This window comes from Chiroxiphia lanceolata, chromosome 1 (genome assembly GCF_009829145.1).
Source record: "Chiroxiphia lanceolata isolate bChiLan1 chromosome 1, bChiLan1.pri, whole genome shotgun sequence".
Classification (NCBI taxonomy): Eukaryota; Metazoa; Chordata; class Aves; order Passeriformes; family Pipridae; genus Chiroxiphia; species Chiroxiphia lanceolata.
In genome coordinates this window covers 124,762,318-124,778,864 of record NC_045637.1, presented here as the reverse complement: position 1 = coordinate 124,778,864, position 16,547 = coordinate 124,762,318, and the positions used below count along the sequence as shown (strand labels likewise).

General features: G+C 43.2%; 1 protein-coding gene across 1 annotated transcript; it reads right to left on the bottom strand.

Moving 5' to 3' along the window:
- Positions 1–14,142: 14,142 nt before the first annotated feature.
- FERD3L (Fer3 like bHLH transcription factor) lies at positions 14,143–14,712 on the bottom strand. Its single transcript, XM_032706689.1, has one exon. It carries the CDS (start codon positions 14,710–14,712, stop codon positions 14,143–14,145), a length of 570 nt encoding a protein of 189 aa, XP_032562580.1.
- Positions 14,713–16,547: the final 1,835 nt, after the last annotated feature.

The following is a 16,547-nucleotide window of genomic DNA, read 5'->3' as shown; positions in this document are numbered from 1 at the left end:
TGTGTGCATGCATGTACTGTTGATCTTCTGCACTGTGCACACATATATATGTGCCAGAGGGAAGGGGAATGAAGTCTGTGAAGATATTAAAGAAAATCAATTAAATTCTGATTTATTTTGAAATATACAGTTCTGATGGGGGTTGAGGTGGAGGCTTTTTGTTCCACATTAAAACCATAATCGTAGTTTAGTTTATACAGTGTCAAGTCATCTGTTTTGAACCTCCATTAAGCCACTAAGGTAGTCCTGCAGACCACTCTTGAGCATGGGGCAAAGGATTCCATGTCCTATTCTCTACTATGCATATACATGGCTTGGGTGAGTATTCATCTGGCTCCTTGGGCAGAATCTCAACCCTTTTTCACTGTTTGGTGGCAGGGTAGCAAGCAAAACTGCAAGCTTCCCTGGGCCTCAGCTCAGGAAAATGTACCCCATTGCATGGAGTAGTGGCAGGACACAGAGCACTCCAACATTTTGTCATCTGTCCAGTAAGGTATAACACTGGTAAACCAGCCATCTAGATTACAGGCATGGGTGTGAACATGGAGCTAAATAAATTACAAACTCCTGGGAAAGCAAAATGAAGAATAGGTTGGGCTGTGATGACCAGCCAAAAGAAGTCTCCCCAACTATATGCTGGCCCTTGCAAAGGCACCCATTAGCAGCTGAGGCACTCACAGACTGGGACAAGCAGGATCTGCCTTAGCCAGGCAGAACATCATAGCTTTTGAGGGAAGTAGGCCAACAGTTTGATTCTTTCTTTGATTTCTAAGAACGAATTAAAGGTTTGATTTTTTTGTCTGCTAATAAATCAGTGGAGACATTTAAAAACTAGGGTGCTCAAGATCTGGTGGTTACAACTGCAGTGTTGCTCATCAATGTGTTATACATTGTGCATACACACAAATTACAGCTGGATTGCAATAAAGTTGTTCAGTATTCCCCATGCGGCATACAAATACACACATTGCAATTTAGCTCTCAAAGACTGCTCACTGTGGTAAAACTCTCTCACTGGTGGCAATTTCTTGGAATATTGAGTAATGTAAGTATTACATATGTGCATATTGAGAGACAGCCTGCCTGAGTGTTTTTGATGCCAAAGCCTTCAGTCCAGTGTTTTCTCAGAAGTTGTACCTTTAAGACCTATTGCAAAGGCCACTAAAATCACTTGAAGTTACCCTACCAATTTTTGTGGCCAGGAATCCCTATGCACACTAGGTGAAAGCCTGGTTGAGACCATATCCCTTCAAAGGGGACAAGAGAGCACCTAGCAACTTTCCATACTGACGTTTATGGTGTAATTTGCTCTGTTTTGAAAGCACATCGGGAAACAGGCTCAGAACCCTCCCTGTGCGCTGGTAGAAAGTTGTGCGCAGCAACAGCAACCGGGTGGAAGGAATATATAAAGGGTATGAGAGCGGGACCCATTTTTTGCCTTCTTTCACCTTTTTTTTTTTTTTTTTTTCTTCCTGATACCGCGGCAGCTCATACAACCAAGGACGTGGAAAAGCTGACAAGCACCTCACTCGATACAGTCTCGCTACCTGGACCCCGCGGGAGTGGGCGCGGTGCTGCTCGGCTCGGCCGGCGGGGCTGGAGCTGCGGGGCCTCCCGGCGGGGCCGGGCAGGGGGCAGAGCGGCGGCCGGGCTGTGCGGCCGGCGGCCACCGGAGGGCACGATTCCCCGCCGGTCCCCGCTACGGCAACGGGTACGGCTCCCAGGTGACTCGCTCCCACCTTCAGCAGAGCCAGGCGGGCATCCGCCGTGCTCCTGCGGCAACACAAGTCCCGCCGGGCTGGGCCACCCGAGCTTCGCGGCCGTGAGGTGCCGCCCGCCCGCTCCCGGGTCTGTTTGCACAAATTATGTGTTTCAGCGAGCCCCGAGTGTTTTTTCTCGCCGAGGCGGCCCCAGGCGGCGGGAGTGCCGCTGCCTACACGGGCTGCGGCCGTGCTGGAGCTTGGGGGGAGATCCGGCACAGGGATCCGCCGCGGACACACGGACACTTCCCATGGGCTTGCTTCTAGCCCTCGGCGCTTTGACGCTCGCTTCGTTCGGAAGCTTTGGAAAACAGACGCATAATACGGAGTACTCCAAAGAGTCAGTTTCGTTGTCAAAATCACTACAGTGATTTTTATTTTGTTTTTAAGCTCGTTGTGATGCGGTCGTTCATCTAAAAGTCCTAGCGGCTTGCTGCCACAAAAGCAGTGTTGGTCCCAGTGTTCGCAGCGTCCCCGGTGCGCGGCCGGTCCCGCCGCCCAGCCCTCCCGCCCCTGGGCCGGCGGCAGGGAGCGCTGCGCCCCCCGAGCACAGACCCTCGGCATGTCCTGCATCCTCCTGTCTTCCCAGCTCTCGATTCCGTGCAAGGCCGAGAAATACTTATATCCTATTATCAAACCAGCAATCCCACATAGGAGTCAGGTGTCCCAATAAATTAAGATCTGAAATTATTTGCAACACCTGTTTTTATAGGAAATCTTTTATTTGCATATGTTTTATTCAGCTCCAGAAATAAATCATGACAGTGGATGTGGCTTTTTAAGTAGAGCATAAGTAACTTGGTGGAAACCTTAGTGATATCCTCTCTTGTATCCCAGAGAAGGCCAGTCCTTCCCATCACAAGAGATCAATATATCTAATGCTGTGGTGGAGTTCTGCCCCTAATTATGGCTCTGGGTCTTGTTTATGTGGTTTCACATCTAAATCTGAGAAGACTGCTTAGTAAAGCAAGCTTATCTACACTCCAGGGAATAACAGTTATTTGTATTAATAATGGAGTTTATTTGCTATTTCAACTCCTTTGATTTTTTTCCTTTTCCATCTCTTCCATCTTTCCTGAACTGTAAAAATATATCTTTTTTGTATTCTGCCTGCTCCCACATGTTAGTTAAATCTATACATTCAATCTTTCAGTACGCTTGGTCCATAGAAACAGCATAAAACTTTAGGTCTTTTTAGTCACAAATCCCGCTTTTTCTTCCAAGGTGGGGGAGGGTGCACCTCCAGCACAGTGATGGATAAAGCATTCCACAAAGCCTTCTTCCTATGGATGGACTCAAACTCTCCCTACAGCTCATGCAATTCAAGTCAGAGTCCTAGAGCCAGAATTTCAGCATGGAAGTGGGCTTTTACCCTGTTAGCCATGTCTTCAACCCTGAGGAAGATCTCCCCTATGCTTCCTACTGTATGTCGTCTCCTTTAGACTTACAGTTGCTCTTGGAATCTCACAAAAGAAGATGACAAAAAAATCTTGTAAGAAACAACCATAATTCACAAGAGTCCCATAGAAATACATTAGACAGGGTAGTAGGCTGTCTTTTACCTCTGAGGCAGGCAGCAAAGTCTGGTGTGAGGGAAAGGGCCTGGAAGGTCATCCCAACATATACATATATATATGCTTTTCTAGGAAAATGGAGATTGTTTTTTGATTGGTAGCCTGATTGAATGTCACGTTTGTGAGTTGGAACTCATTCACCTTCTTCTGCCCATAGACCACAGAAGGGCTGACTGTAGCCATGCAGAGTAGGTGAGCCTGAAGGTGGAAGGTTCACCATCCGCCTCATTATTTTCACAATTATCTTACTTCTAAGGACACCTACCTAGAACTAGAAGACCTTTGAAGGAAGCAGGGGTTTATTTCCATCTCTACAGGGTTGTATATTCTTTCAGAAAAGGCAATCAGTGTTGAATAAAAGTTTACATATTTCTTTCTAAGTGGGGAGGTTATAATTATTTTGTGCTATGGGTTATCAGCTATGATGCCTAAAGATCTGCTATCCGCCATTACCCCTTGTATTACAGCCCCTATCCCATTTCTCTTTCCTCCAGAATACAGGATGATGATTAGTGTACCTTGCTCACTAGAGAGTCATCTGTTCATAGGTCCAGAACGTGGTTTTAATTTCTGACCAAAGATCATATAGTAGGTCAACAATGAAGTTGATCTAGATCAAAAATCTTGGTTACCAGATTCCAAAGGCAATTTTCGAGAGAGGCAGTAGTTTCTTAATATGTTAGAGTAAATAAACATACGCTCACTGTTCATGTATTTATGTATGTTTGATTATTTATGAACTCTGACCTCCAGACAAGCATCTGTATTACTGTCTATGCTGTATTGCAAAACCCTGTACTGCTTCTGCCTTGAAAAGTATCTATATCTAGCATATTCTCATGCCAAAATCTACTATCTGTCCTTGCAGCACTAAAAATAGTTGATGTCAGAAGCAGAGAAATATTAGTTTCTCCTTTTAGAACATTTGTGCTTTCATCCATTAAGGACTTGGTCCAAACTCCTTTGATGTCAAGGGGATTGTTTCCATTGGCTTTGGATTGAGCTTTAAAATGGGTTAATTAAACTTTAAATAAAACAAAAATTATAACAGATCCAACCTAACCGTTTAAGAAATATATAAGAGAGGCTGCCTTTGGAGTAAAGCATTAGTCATTGTTCTTTAATATTTATCTGAACTTGTGGCATTTTTCATTATTAAAAAAATAATCCTTTGCAAGCAGGATTAATTAATTTTCAGTCTTCAAAACATCCACATTTTGCTGCATTGTAGAAATGTTGTTGCTGACCTAGTAATTGCAAAGATGATGTTAGCTCAGTAGTACATATATGGACTGGACTCTAGGTAGTAAGATATGGACCAGATTTTCAAAGTCAGAGCAGAGATCTAATTCTAAAATACTCTTCTGACTCTAGAATGTGTTCAGGTTTATGTCTCAATTCATATTTGAGAAATTTATGACATTTTCTAATGTCTGATCTAATGCTAGACTTCTCTGTTGCACACTTTGCAAAAGGGATAATGGAGCTCTTGGCAACAGCAGATGTTGTAATTAATTTAAAGGTAGAGGATGTGCAATGGAATATAGCAAGGACTTTATAACGAAACAGTGAACTGTACATCTTCAGGTGCTAATCCTTTTCTCTACAACAATGCATAGTATTTAAAGCGTCCATTTTAATAAAAAAGAAGCCAATATTAAAAGAAACTACAGCCTCACAGAGTTTACCACACTGTTTCCTTGTAATCATTGTATCAGAGGTTTGAGTAATTTGAATGACATATGTCTGCAGGAATTTTTGCTGAATCTGGATTATTTGACAATAAAATGTAATTGTTCCTTTCAAACAGGCAGAAGTTTGATCAATTACGTTGCAGTGGCTTACAGCCATATGCTATCTACAGTGACATTTATGATCTATTTTTGTTATCCCCAAATGGCCTTCAACCTAACTGTTATCTGCCAACACGTTAAAGTTTTGGTCAGTGGAAATCCTTTAGTGTCTTGGAAAGATTCATAATGTTGTCTTTTGGCAGGAGTCCATTATGGGTAACTATAACTTTATCTATGTTCAACGTATGTAATTGAGTGGCTGTGGTATGGCACACTGTCATTTGGCTTAATTTCAATCAACTTAGATAACTCTCTGTATTTTCTTTCCTATAACACTGTGTCATGTTGCCATACAAAGTGAAACAGCTGCCACATTCTCCTTCTTGAAGATGAATCCCAGAATGGACTGTTTCTTCTGAGAGGACAATGTAGCTTCCAATTTGGCAGGTAAAATTTTACAACAGCAAATCCTTCCATCTGTGGTTTCATGTTGTCAGTTCATTGCAGGAACTAATAATCTGGTCTAGATGTCAAACTATCTGATTTGTTAGTGTAGCTGGCAGGTTAACTGTCTAAGCCCTACCATTTCCTCACAGAAATCACTGTGGTTAGGAAATTGCATCCAAAAAAAAGAAGAAAAATAACCACCTTTAAAGATTAGATGCACTGTTGGGAAATAAAGTTCTTAATGCTAAATCAGATGTATAATAGGAGGCACTTCATAATTGCTCACATCAAGGGTAAGGCATATAGACAGGAGGGAAAAAGGCAATACAGTCACTCAGCTATCACTACAATAAAAAGCCCTTCATATTCCCACAGACCTGATGTAGGTCAGGAACAAGCCATACTGCCATACAGAGATAGAAGATGCTTTTTCATTCCTTGTGGTTATGGGAATGAGAGCCATGGTATTTTTTCAAACATATCCCTCCCAAACTGTTCACTGAGGCAAAAAAGGATTTCTGCTGCTCCTTCAGTCCTAGAGGTCAGCAAAATATTAAATGACAAAAAGTTGCAGTTAAACTTTGCTCAAGAGCATTTGAAAATGGTATACAGAATCCATGCTGGAATAGGTGCTCCTGTAAGGGCATCAAAATTGAAAGGAATGGATTAGCGGCTCCTCAATAGCAGCTGTGGCACCACAAATGATGCAGGTAACATCACTCCATTTGCAATGCAGACACAGGAGAGCAGTACCATACAGGCAGTAGTAGAATTATACATAGAGAGGAAAGAAATCACAGTAAATGTAGATTTGTTTTCCCTAGGTTTTCGCTAGGTGTCACCTGCATTTCCACTATGCTACTGCAAGGCAAACATTACCAGTCTCTGTATAGACTTTCTGTCTTTTGAAAATGTGTCATTGGATGTTTTCAGCTAAAGAAAACACTTCGAGCATAAAGTCTTCTCTTTTAACCTCTGAGGTCACACTGCATCTTTGGGGTGATACTTGGTGTATTTTGTGCTATGGAAGTGATTCAGAAACCCTCACAACAAATATTTCTAACGACCCATAGCTTCACAAGAACTGTGTTTTGGGAGGGGAAGCAGGGTTGAAGGACGTATCATCAGAACTTTTCCCTTGCAGCGCTGTTCTCACCCACCTAGCATGTCTTTTCAGCTTGAAGGCAAAAAACACTGACCTTATACTCAAATATGTCCTCCAGTCAAAGATTTATCTTAGGCACTGAATCCTTCAAATGATTTGGCCAATGGCACACTGATGATTCATGCTTCTACTGCTCTCAGAGAGAATACGAGAAATTTCTCTAGGTTTTTGTTTGGTTTGGTTTGGGTTTTGTTTTTCAGGAGATATGCCTGTATATTTTAAATATGATAAATACTGTATGCTCTCATCATAGCTTTGGTAGAACTTACTTCTCTCCAAGGGTGAACTTCATGCTGTTAACATGACAGAACATCCTCAGTATGATGTGGTTCAGTCTGTAGGTATGGCAGTTATGATCTAAGAGGGGATGCTGTAATCATTCAGTTCCTGGATGTCTGAAACATATGACTGTGAGAACTGACTTGTGCTGTTGTCAACCCAAGTATGGTTGACAGAATAAAGCAAAGAATAGTCTCCATGTCTCCAAACTTAATATCTTGGGGCTGGTAAAGGTGTTTTCAGCAATAGGACTTAAAGTCCATCTTACCAGGGATTGCTTTAGTAGTTCAAGCACAGCTATCAGTACTTCGGTGAAAGTTCCATTTGCTCATGATTAAAATTTGGGTTCTGTATGTCAAGGAGGTGGCACCTGATGAGGGCCTAAACTGTCAGTTTAATCATATTTGGCAACAATCAAGATATCTACAAAGAAAATTTAAACTGAGTCAGATGCAATATGAAATGAATTCCACAATTCTTCAAGTAAGGCAGGGAAAGATCTGAGATAGGCCTTCATTTTACAGTCTCTCAATCATCTGTTTCCTTTTTTTTTTCCTTTTTTTTTTTCCTCCAAGACTATTATGCATCATTCCACAACTTCTCTTGCATCTGGTAGTTTGCAGAGTTATGAGAGTCAATGATGTTGCAGAATTACTACAGTGTAGTAATTATAATATTATTAAAAATACATTAAAACATCTTTCTGCATATTTGCTTAATGCTCTTTATATTTCATTTCACATGTGATAATATTAACAAAAAAATATGAACTACTTAAGAGTGTAAGTACTTACAAATGTCCCCAGATGATATTGCTGAGTATTAAATCTCTGATTCAGCTCAAAGCTATTTAAAAATAATTTTAAAATTATTCCTGTACTCTGAAAATTTCCTGCCAACTCAAGGACTTAGCTACGCACATTATTCTAAAAGACTTCATAGGAGCTTAGATGGCCAAGATCAGGTCCAAGAGCACCTTGAAACATCTGAAACACTTCAGCGTTTGGATAATTACATACTTTTGGGGCCAACCCACATTTCTCTTTGGAAAATGTTTCCCCTGCATGGCTGCAGACAACAGATGGATCATATGATCTCTGCATTTGGAAAGATGGCATAATTCTGGCAGACTGTCAGTTAAGTGAAGGAGGCTGATTTCAGATCCTCATTAAGAAAATATACAACCACATGGAGTGGACTGAATGGCAGAATGTGATCGCTGGCGCCAGTTTTAATAGAAAATGTAGCACACTTGCAACATGAAATCTGCTGAGCTGTGGCTGGATCTAGCTCTATCAGGTTTTATGTTCTTTTTTCATATAAATGCGTTCTAAAGGAGACATTCTTTGTATTGCAAGGGCCTGTTTTTGCATGGAGCCGAGCAGTGGAGGGATAAAAGGCAAATTCTGAGAACTACCAGCTCTAGGGTTGGAGTGGGGTGCCAAGGATTTGTTGGGTCTTCCCTTACACTTGCAAAAATTTCCAAAACTTTTCTTTGTATTTCTAATCCCTTGCTATATTAATTAGGGTGCAGCTGGGACTTTACCCAGAAACACCCCTTGGAGACAGCATGGCCCCTTCCTGCTACAGGGCTCTGGGAGCAAGGCACATGGGTTTCCACATGGAAGTAGCCCTGCCAAACACCTAAGAGCTTGAGTAGGAAACCCAGGCACTGTAAAATGCAATATAGTTTCCCAATAATACTGGGCAATATGAGCAGTAAGTTCACTGTGATCATTGCTCATAGCTGAAGAGAAAAGGGGGAGTGGATCTGCACACCTTCATTTTGCCGTCAAACACCAAAATAATGGCTACGGCACAGCTTTCAAAGTATTTTGTTTCAGCAGTGACATCAGGATCTTTATACGATATCTTGTCTTGGTAACACAAAATAGGAACAATTCTAAATTTTGGAACTCTTTTTGAAAGTTATTTTCAAAGTCTTTTTTAAACTACCTTTTATCCAGATTGGAGACATCATCTATCCCATACAAACCTGAAATATTCAAACAGTAATGGTAGTTACTACAGTATATTTATTCCTGTATCCTTTGTGCTAGATCACCATCTTCCCTCTGATAACTGTAAGTTTCAAAAGTTAGAATCATTAACAAGGTTAAAGACTATATAGTAAGTAAACGATGCTAGAGAAAAAAAAAATAATATCTGAATTAAATTCTCCTTCTCTCAGTGCATGTGTTTATGTTGAAGACCCTCCATGCGCAGATTTCCCCTTTGCTGTGTAGAAAATCATAAAATGTACTACTTTCCCTTGATTCCTTGTAAGGCTTGGAGCAAGACAAGATGGAATTGTAACTATAATGGACAGTTAGTATATTTCTTCTGCTTTCAGAGCTAAGGAGAAACAATTGAACCAACAGGATGCTCTTTATCCCTCATTTTTAAATTATGGCAGAGGTATGACAAAAGCATAACCAGGCCTAGAATCTCAGTGTGCTTGATTACTTGGTTTAAAACAAAGCTGTATGTGACAATAGTGAAACCTGTCCTTCTGCAGTACAATAATTCTATGTGGGAATTATCCAATAGCCCTCAGTGTGGGAGGAGAAGAACTGAGTCACAGTTATGGTACTGAAACCTTCAAAAGCAGTAAAAACCACACTAAGATAATACATTGCACACAACAATTTGAATATGTTGAAGTCCTTGTAAGTATATATTAATGTGGAAAATTACACTACAAAAGTAAAGATTACAGAATCACTCCCCTATTTTGACTTCTTTGAATGAATAGGGATTTCAGGTATGTAAGGACCACTGAACTGGAGTGCAGTGGGTCATCAGCAGAGTAGTAGCCACAAAAAATTCAGGGGCTTAAACTTTACTGTCAACCAGACAAAAGAGAAGAGGAAAAGCAAAATCCGGATTAAATGTAAATTTTAAAATATTATCTGAACTACACTTCTTAAAAAGCTAAAATTTTAAGACAATTGCAGTTGAATATTTTTATTCCTTGAATTCTTTTATTCTGGGTATATTATAGACTTGAAATAAAGTGAAGAATATTCTGTGAAGAATGCTCTCTGAAGAATGCTGTGAAGAATGTTCCTCTCAATATCTAAACCAAGCATGGGTTTTGGAGCAAAGTTTAGGAGCAAATATTTTGAACTAACTATATTTACAACTTTTTAGAAAAGACAGCAATTTACAGTACTACAAATAGAGTATAATCAGCATACCTATCCATCCATCCTTGAACTATAAAGGTTGGCTGTCATTGTTGCGGATTTGTAGTATTCAGGCCTAGTAAAAACAACAAGTTCCCATGAAAACAGGGACTCAGCATGCACAGCAGTCATTTTAAGCTTTACTACTTCAGCTATTTTTAATTTAAAAAAAAAAGAAAACAAAACAGAAAACCAGAAGGTCCAAGTTAATTGAAAGGACCAATAGGGTTATATAGAAATTTTCTTTGAGAAAAATCACTGGTCTGAAAAAGAAATCAAAGCCACTTTTCCATTACTCTTTCTTAGTACCTCCATGACTTCAAAAACTAATTTATACTAAAGTTTCTAAAAGAAAAAACAAAGTTGTCAGACTCAGACCTCTCTTATCAAGTTTCATCCCAGAAGGAATTTTTATAGATGAGTTATAAATCCTCCACACTAGAGTGTTTATAATGGAAACGCTGACAAATGTGATAATAAACACCAACCATGGGGCCATAGTAGCTGGTCAGAGAGTGGATGCAGAAGTTTGCAGCACTATCACAATATTTTGTTCTGTTTCCAGTGCTAATTTGCTTAAAATTTCTTTCAGGTTCAGTAGCTGTAAAACAAGATCAGTCTAACTACAGATTGCAAAATCTTTTGATTATTTATACTTCTTTTTGAAAGCTTCAATATTTCCCTCTCAAATATGATTTCATTTAGTCTTATTTTTTGGTTTACATGTCTGAATACTAATTGTAACATGATAGCTTCAAGGGAACTCAACTTTCTACCAAAAGTCAGCCTTCAGTGTCCAAAGAGAATATAAACAAACCAGCCTCAGACCAGGGTCTAAAATGGGATATGATCAAACAGCTCTAAGGCTTTAAAAAACCCCTTATTATGTTTTCCCAGAAGTAACTGACACTGTCAGTTTTTGTTCTTAATGCGGTGATAATGGCACGGTGCTTCGGGGAGACCGAGGAGCTGGACTCAGCTTTGGTGGCAGCGGGGTTTCTGTGCAAGGGAGAGGCCTTTCACTCCAGTGGGTGAAATCCAAGCCTTGCTGAAATTAGCAGCACTTTTTCACTCACTTGGTTGGAGTCGTGGTTTCTCTGTCTTCCTAAGCCTGATATGTTGTTGTACTGTACTGTGAGTCTACAGACTAAAATGCAACTATCTTGGATTGAGACAAGAATTAGGGGAGAAAGGATGCCACAGTTTTGTTATTTCAGGGAGATGGGATTGCACTTCAGTAAGAAGCTTGTTTGCAATGTTTGTAATTTGTTTATATTCTTAGCAGACTGAGCTTCCAGGATTTTGACATATCCATGGGGGCCAAGTGATGGGTCAGTATGGTAACTTTCTGTTTTACTGAGCTCTTCACGGCTATAAGAGAATGCTTTAGTTTTAACATGGATACCTTGGAAAAAAAATCCATCTAGGCTACTGTTTTGTTAAATCTTTGTCAGTTTTGAAAAAGCATGAAACAAAAAATTTGAAGCCCATTTCATCAGGTTCTCAGGTCCTATAAATCAATGTGTGGCCCAGAGGCAACTCAAAATGCATCTTCATACTTTATCTGTGCTGTTTTCATATTGTGTTCACTGCATTTTTAATTTTTAATGTTGTTTTTAGAATCAGTGGCTCATATAAGAATGTTACTACTGTTTGGTATTGTTACTGCGAAGTTTCCAGTGATCCTTTAAAAATTAAGATTCACAATGCAAGATCCATTTGTATTTCAAAATACAATGTAACATTTTCTTTCTGCTTTTCTGTAGTCTCTAACACAAAAAACCTTGGATCTTGAACAAATTCCAAAGTTTTGTTATTAAATTAAGAAGAGAAAACAAATAATTTTTGAATTATCTGTTGCAGATATGTTTACATTACGAATCTCTTAACTTAAGACTGTGTGCTATAGAGTTCTAATTTTATCCAGTGACATGTGCAAGAAAAAATGTGAATATGTATATAATCATACTGTGAGAGATCATAGAGAAATAATGCTAAGATATGAATATTGAATTGCATTTTTCATTTTCCTTAAAGAATTTGTCTTCATAATTTTGTTTGAGATGATGGTAACAGTATTATGCATTTGGGTTATGTGAACAGCTGTTGATTTTGGAACTTTGTTCATTCTTAGTTCCTTTTCTCATTTTATTTTTAGGAAAAAAAAAAAGAAAAGAAAAGAAAACAACCCCCAAAACAACACAAAACCATCTGAAGAGGTGAAACCCCCCAGTTCCTAGAAAGGATCCAGCTGCGTTAACTATCCAACTGCCTTTTGGAAAAAAAAGCATTCTGACAACTGGAGAGCAGATGCAATGTGTGGAGTCAGGGAGGTCAATAAAAACAAGTAGAAAAAGAAACCAAGGAAACAAGTGAAAAGAGAAAGAATATTAGAGTATTAATACAGGATATTAGATCTCTCATGATAATATTGAAGTGATTAGAACGAGAAAAAGAAGAAGAATCACCCCAGGAGCTGACAAAACGTGAGAGAAGAAATAAAAGAGACATAGGCTCTTAGCTACACTAGCCTGAATCCAGGGTAAATCTTGGTTTCACTAATATCATGATAATTTTATAGAGTGGAGATAAAAGCTATTCTGTGAAACCATGTGGAACCGCTGCCCTAGATGGGCAGTTTAGCGCAGCTGGACGGGACTCTGAGCAGGCTGGTTGCTGCCCGTCTGCTCCGAACGGAGGGACAAATCCAGGTCTTTCCCGGCAGCAGCGACTGAAGGTACCAGCAGCAACGAGAACTGGGGCAGCGTGATTTGGGGGGCGGGGGAGAAGGGGAGGGCAGAGAAGGATCGGAGAGGCTTCTAGGGCAGCCGCGGGCCCCACTCCCAGCTCGGTCACGACCATTCCCCGCAGCTGCCACTCTCCCGGCACCTCGCCTCTGTTAAGAGATGCCTGCGAGGCATCAGTAGGTAACGCTAAAACACGATCCCCGACGTGACCCTGTCCACATCCCCAGGGTATGTACTGGCCGGGCTTCCCCCATTCCTCCCGCTCCATGTTTTTAGAACTAATTTATATTTATTCCTTGCAGCAACTAAACCTTCTTGGTGTATGTGTGTGTGTGGGGGGTTCCAGCGAGAGACAAAATGTCTCAGCTTGACCTCCCCAAAATCAAAGCCCACAACCTGTCATGTTTGCTCCCTCAGGAGGGCGCAGACGGCTTCCCAGGTCGGGCCCCCCGGTGCCGGGAAGGCTGCGAGGCATCCCGACCAGTCGCTGCACCTCGGCCCCGACGGGCCGGGCCGGGCCGGGCTGGGCACTGCTCTGCCAGCTTCTGCTCCGTGCGACCCGCGGCGCTGGCTGCCCACACGCAAGAACAGAGCTGGTCCCGGGAAAAAAATCGTGACAACAAGCGGTTGTGTCCAGATGTTCGGCTTCCCTGGCCCCGTGACACACGGCGTGGACTTGGCAGGGTGGATTTCAAAGAAAAGGGAGTTGTTGTTTATTTTTGAAAAGGCAGAAAGCGCTGGGTTAAAATGCACACGTCGAGATTTCCCTGGCAGGCAACTGGGCAGGAACCGAACCTTCTGGAAACCTGTTCCACACATTGGAAGGGTTCCACTGCCCCAGCCCAGTCTTCCTCCAAAACAACAAATTGGAAATATTTTAAAGCAAGCAGGCGATGTAACACAAACAAAAGGGCCTCGGACCTTCATTTCCCCCCCCCCCTTCCCTTTACAAAAATTACATATATTAAAAAATCTACGATATACTGAGCCTTTTCATCCATCCTCTCCCCAGCTCCTCCCCCCGCCCCGAGCGCACGCTGCTCCAAACACTCCTGGTTTTGCATCCCACACCTACACGGTCCTGGCTGCGATGTGAGAAGCAGAGGTAGGAGCCACAGCTCTGCGTCCCCAGGAGGGAGATGCCGAGGCCACCTGCTCCGTGCCGCGCCCCGCCGGGCCCAGGCGCTCCTTAACTCGCCTCCTGCCTGCTGCATCCGTCCAGGAGCTCAGTCATGAAGGAGATGTACACTATGGCCAGACGCAAGGTCTCTATCCGGGAGAGCCTCTTCTCGTAGGCGAAGGTGGGCACCTTTTTCCTCAGCTGATCGAACGCCTCGTTGAGGTTGAACATTCTCTTCCTCTCCCGTATATTGGCAGCCTGGCGCTGGGCGTATGTGATGACCCGCTTTCTCCTGGGTCTATCCAGGAGGGAAGCGCTGCGCATCCTCTCCTCTTCCTCCTCCTCTTCTTCGTCCTCGGGATCTCCATCTCCGAAGGCAGCCAGGGGCAGCCCCCGGGCCATCCCCTCCCGGAGAGACAGGGCTCTGTGGCCGAAAGGGGGGCCGGCGGTGACGTCGCAGAGTCCCAGGCCCGGCCCGGCCCCGGTGGGTCCCTGGGGGGCTCCCAGGGACAGGTCGGCCACAAAATCCAGCACCGAGGCGCCAAGCAATCTCTCCGGGCAGGGCACTTGCGGGGCTCTGCCGTGAAACTCATCAAGCAACCCCGGGAGCTGGTGGGCTGGGAAGAGGCTGGCTGACATCTTACTTCAGAGAGGGCTTAATTTGGTCCCCCATCCCCAGTGATGTTAATATTTATAACCCCCCGGATAACAGGATTAGCAGGACTAGAAAGAGCTGCTGTAAAATTTCTCGCCGTGATGCTGATGAGAGGAGACAGGCAATCCCCTCAGGGACACGTGGACGCTCCAGAGAGAGGAGTCCCCAGCGAATCAATCCTGTCACAGCGATCAAGGACAGTTCCTTCTTGGCAAAACCCTCCGCTCTTACCTGCTGAGCACTTTTGTCTCTTCTTACATACCCGCAACCAAATGATTTTCAGCCTCTTTAAAGCCAGCAGCCGCAGAGCCCGGTCTCCACTGGGCTTGTTTTCCTGCTTTCTGTCGGGATCTCTGAACCCTGAAAGCCAGCCTGACAACTGATGTCAGGCAAATGCATGTATGCTTTTAATGATGTCCTGAAGAGGAGACCTGCATGCAGAAGGTCACTGCGGAATGTTTACCCTGTATCCCAGCGCAATGGGAACTGAATGACAGGACCTCCATTAGCCTAAGTAAGCATTGTAGGGGACCCGATATTGCATTCCCAGTAGTAACTATTGGAATCGTCACTCCATTCCCCCTAAACACCCTTCAATCACAGTTCAAACACCTTTCCAGTAAAAGGCTGGTTCGTGTAGCTCCTTTCGGTTTAGGCAATCTCATAGCACTTGTTTTGAAACTCCCATGAGAAGACGATAAGCTGGTCCTGTTCAGGGCAGCAGTTGCTCTCACACCTTTGGGAGAGCCGCCCCGGTCACCGGCAGTGCACAGAGGAATCAACTAATAATGCTGGATACGTACCGCAAAATACCGTGAAACGCACATGAACACACCTACCCGCACACCCGATACCGCTGAATACCTTTCTTTGATCAAGGTTTCCTTGAGGACGGACTCTGGGGATTGTTTTGCTTTTGTCTTGGGAGACTGTAAGAGTGGCTGTGTCTTCACCCTCCCGCACCACAGACTCTCTCTAAATAAACAACCCGGTCCTGGCAATCCCTGGCAGTGTCAGATATACTCAGGTCGAATCGGATCGATTTTCTTTGGCACGCGATTTGTGCACACAGCTGTCTCAGGAGTGGCTGCCCATCACTCCTGCATTGCATTCTTAAAGCCTAATCTTCGCCTTTGTCATGCAGTGTTGTCACTCTCGCTTTGGGACTAATTAGTCTCTAATTTCTAAGGGGAGTTCAAAGCCCACCAGATCAAAGGAGGTGGGTGGGGGAAGTCGAAGGATCCCTCTCCGCAAAAATACTTCCCGTTTGACTACAGGATAGTAAACATTTCCCGCCGCGTACCGGGATTTACCGTCATTTACAAGTCAGTGAGCGAACCACGCATCCTCTTTCCTTAGAGAGATGCCGCGGGAAAGTCACTCCTCTCCCCGCTTCCCCTCCGGGTCCGCGGGCTTCCAGCGGCGGGGCCGGGCAGGGCTGCGCGGGTCCGCGGAAGGTGCGCGGGGCACAGGTACGTTGGACAGCTCCGGAGAAGGGCGACCTCTCCCCTCGGCTGTGCCGGCTCTGCAAGTACCCGGCGACCTCCTCCTCCTGGCCGACAACCCACCTCTCCCCATCCTGTCGCACCGCCACTACAGCCTCTGCTTAGATAAAAGGTGAAAAACAGGGTGACTGCCTGTATTCTTATTAGAGCTAGGTTTTCTCAGCGAGCAAGGAGAGGGCAGCTCAGAGACGGGCTTATTTGTAACAAAAATGGTACGGTAAAGCCCTTGGTGAAAGAACTAATAAGGCAAAGAGGAGTTGTAAAACATCTGTTAAGAGAAGTGTTGCCTAGAGAGCATCCAAAAGTAGGTCGAA

Coding starts and splice junctions, on each gene's coding strand:
- FERD3L (XM_032706689.1), bottom strand. CDS start 14,712: ATGTCAGCCAGCCTCTTCCCAGCCCACCAGCTCCCGGGGTTGCTTGAT.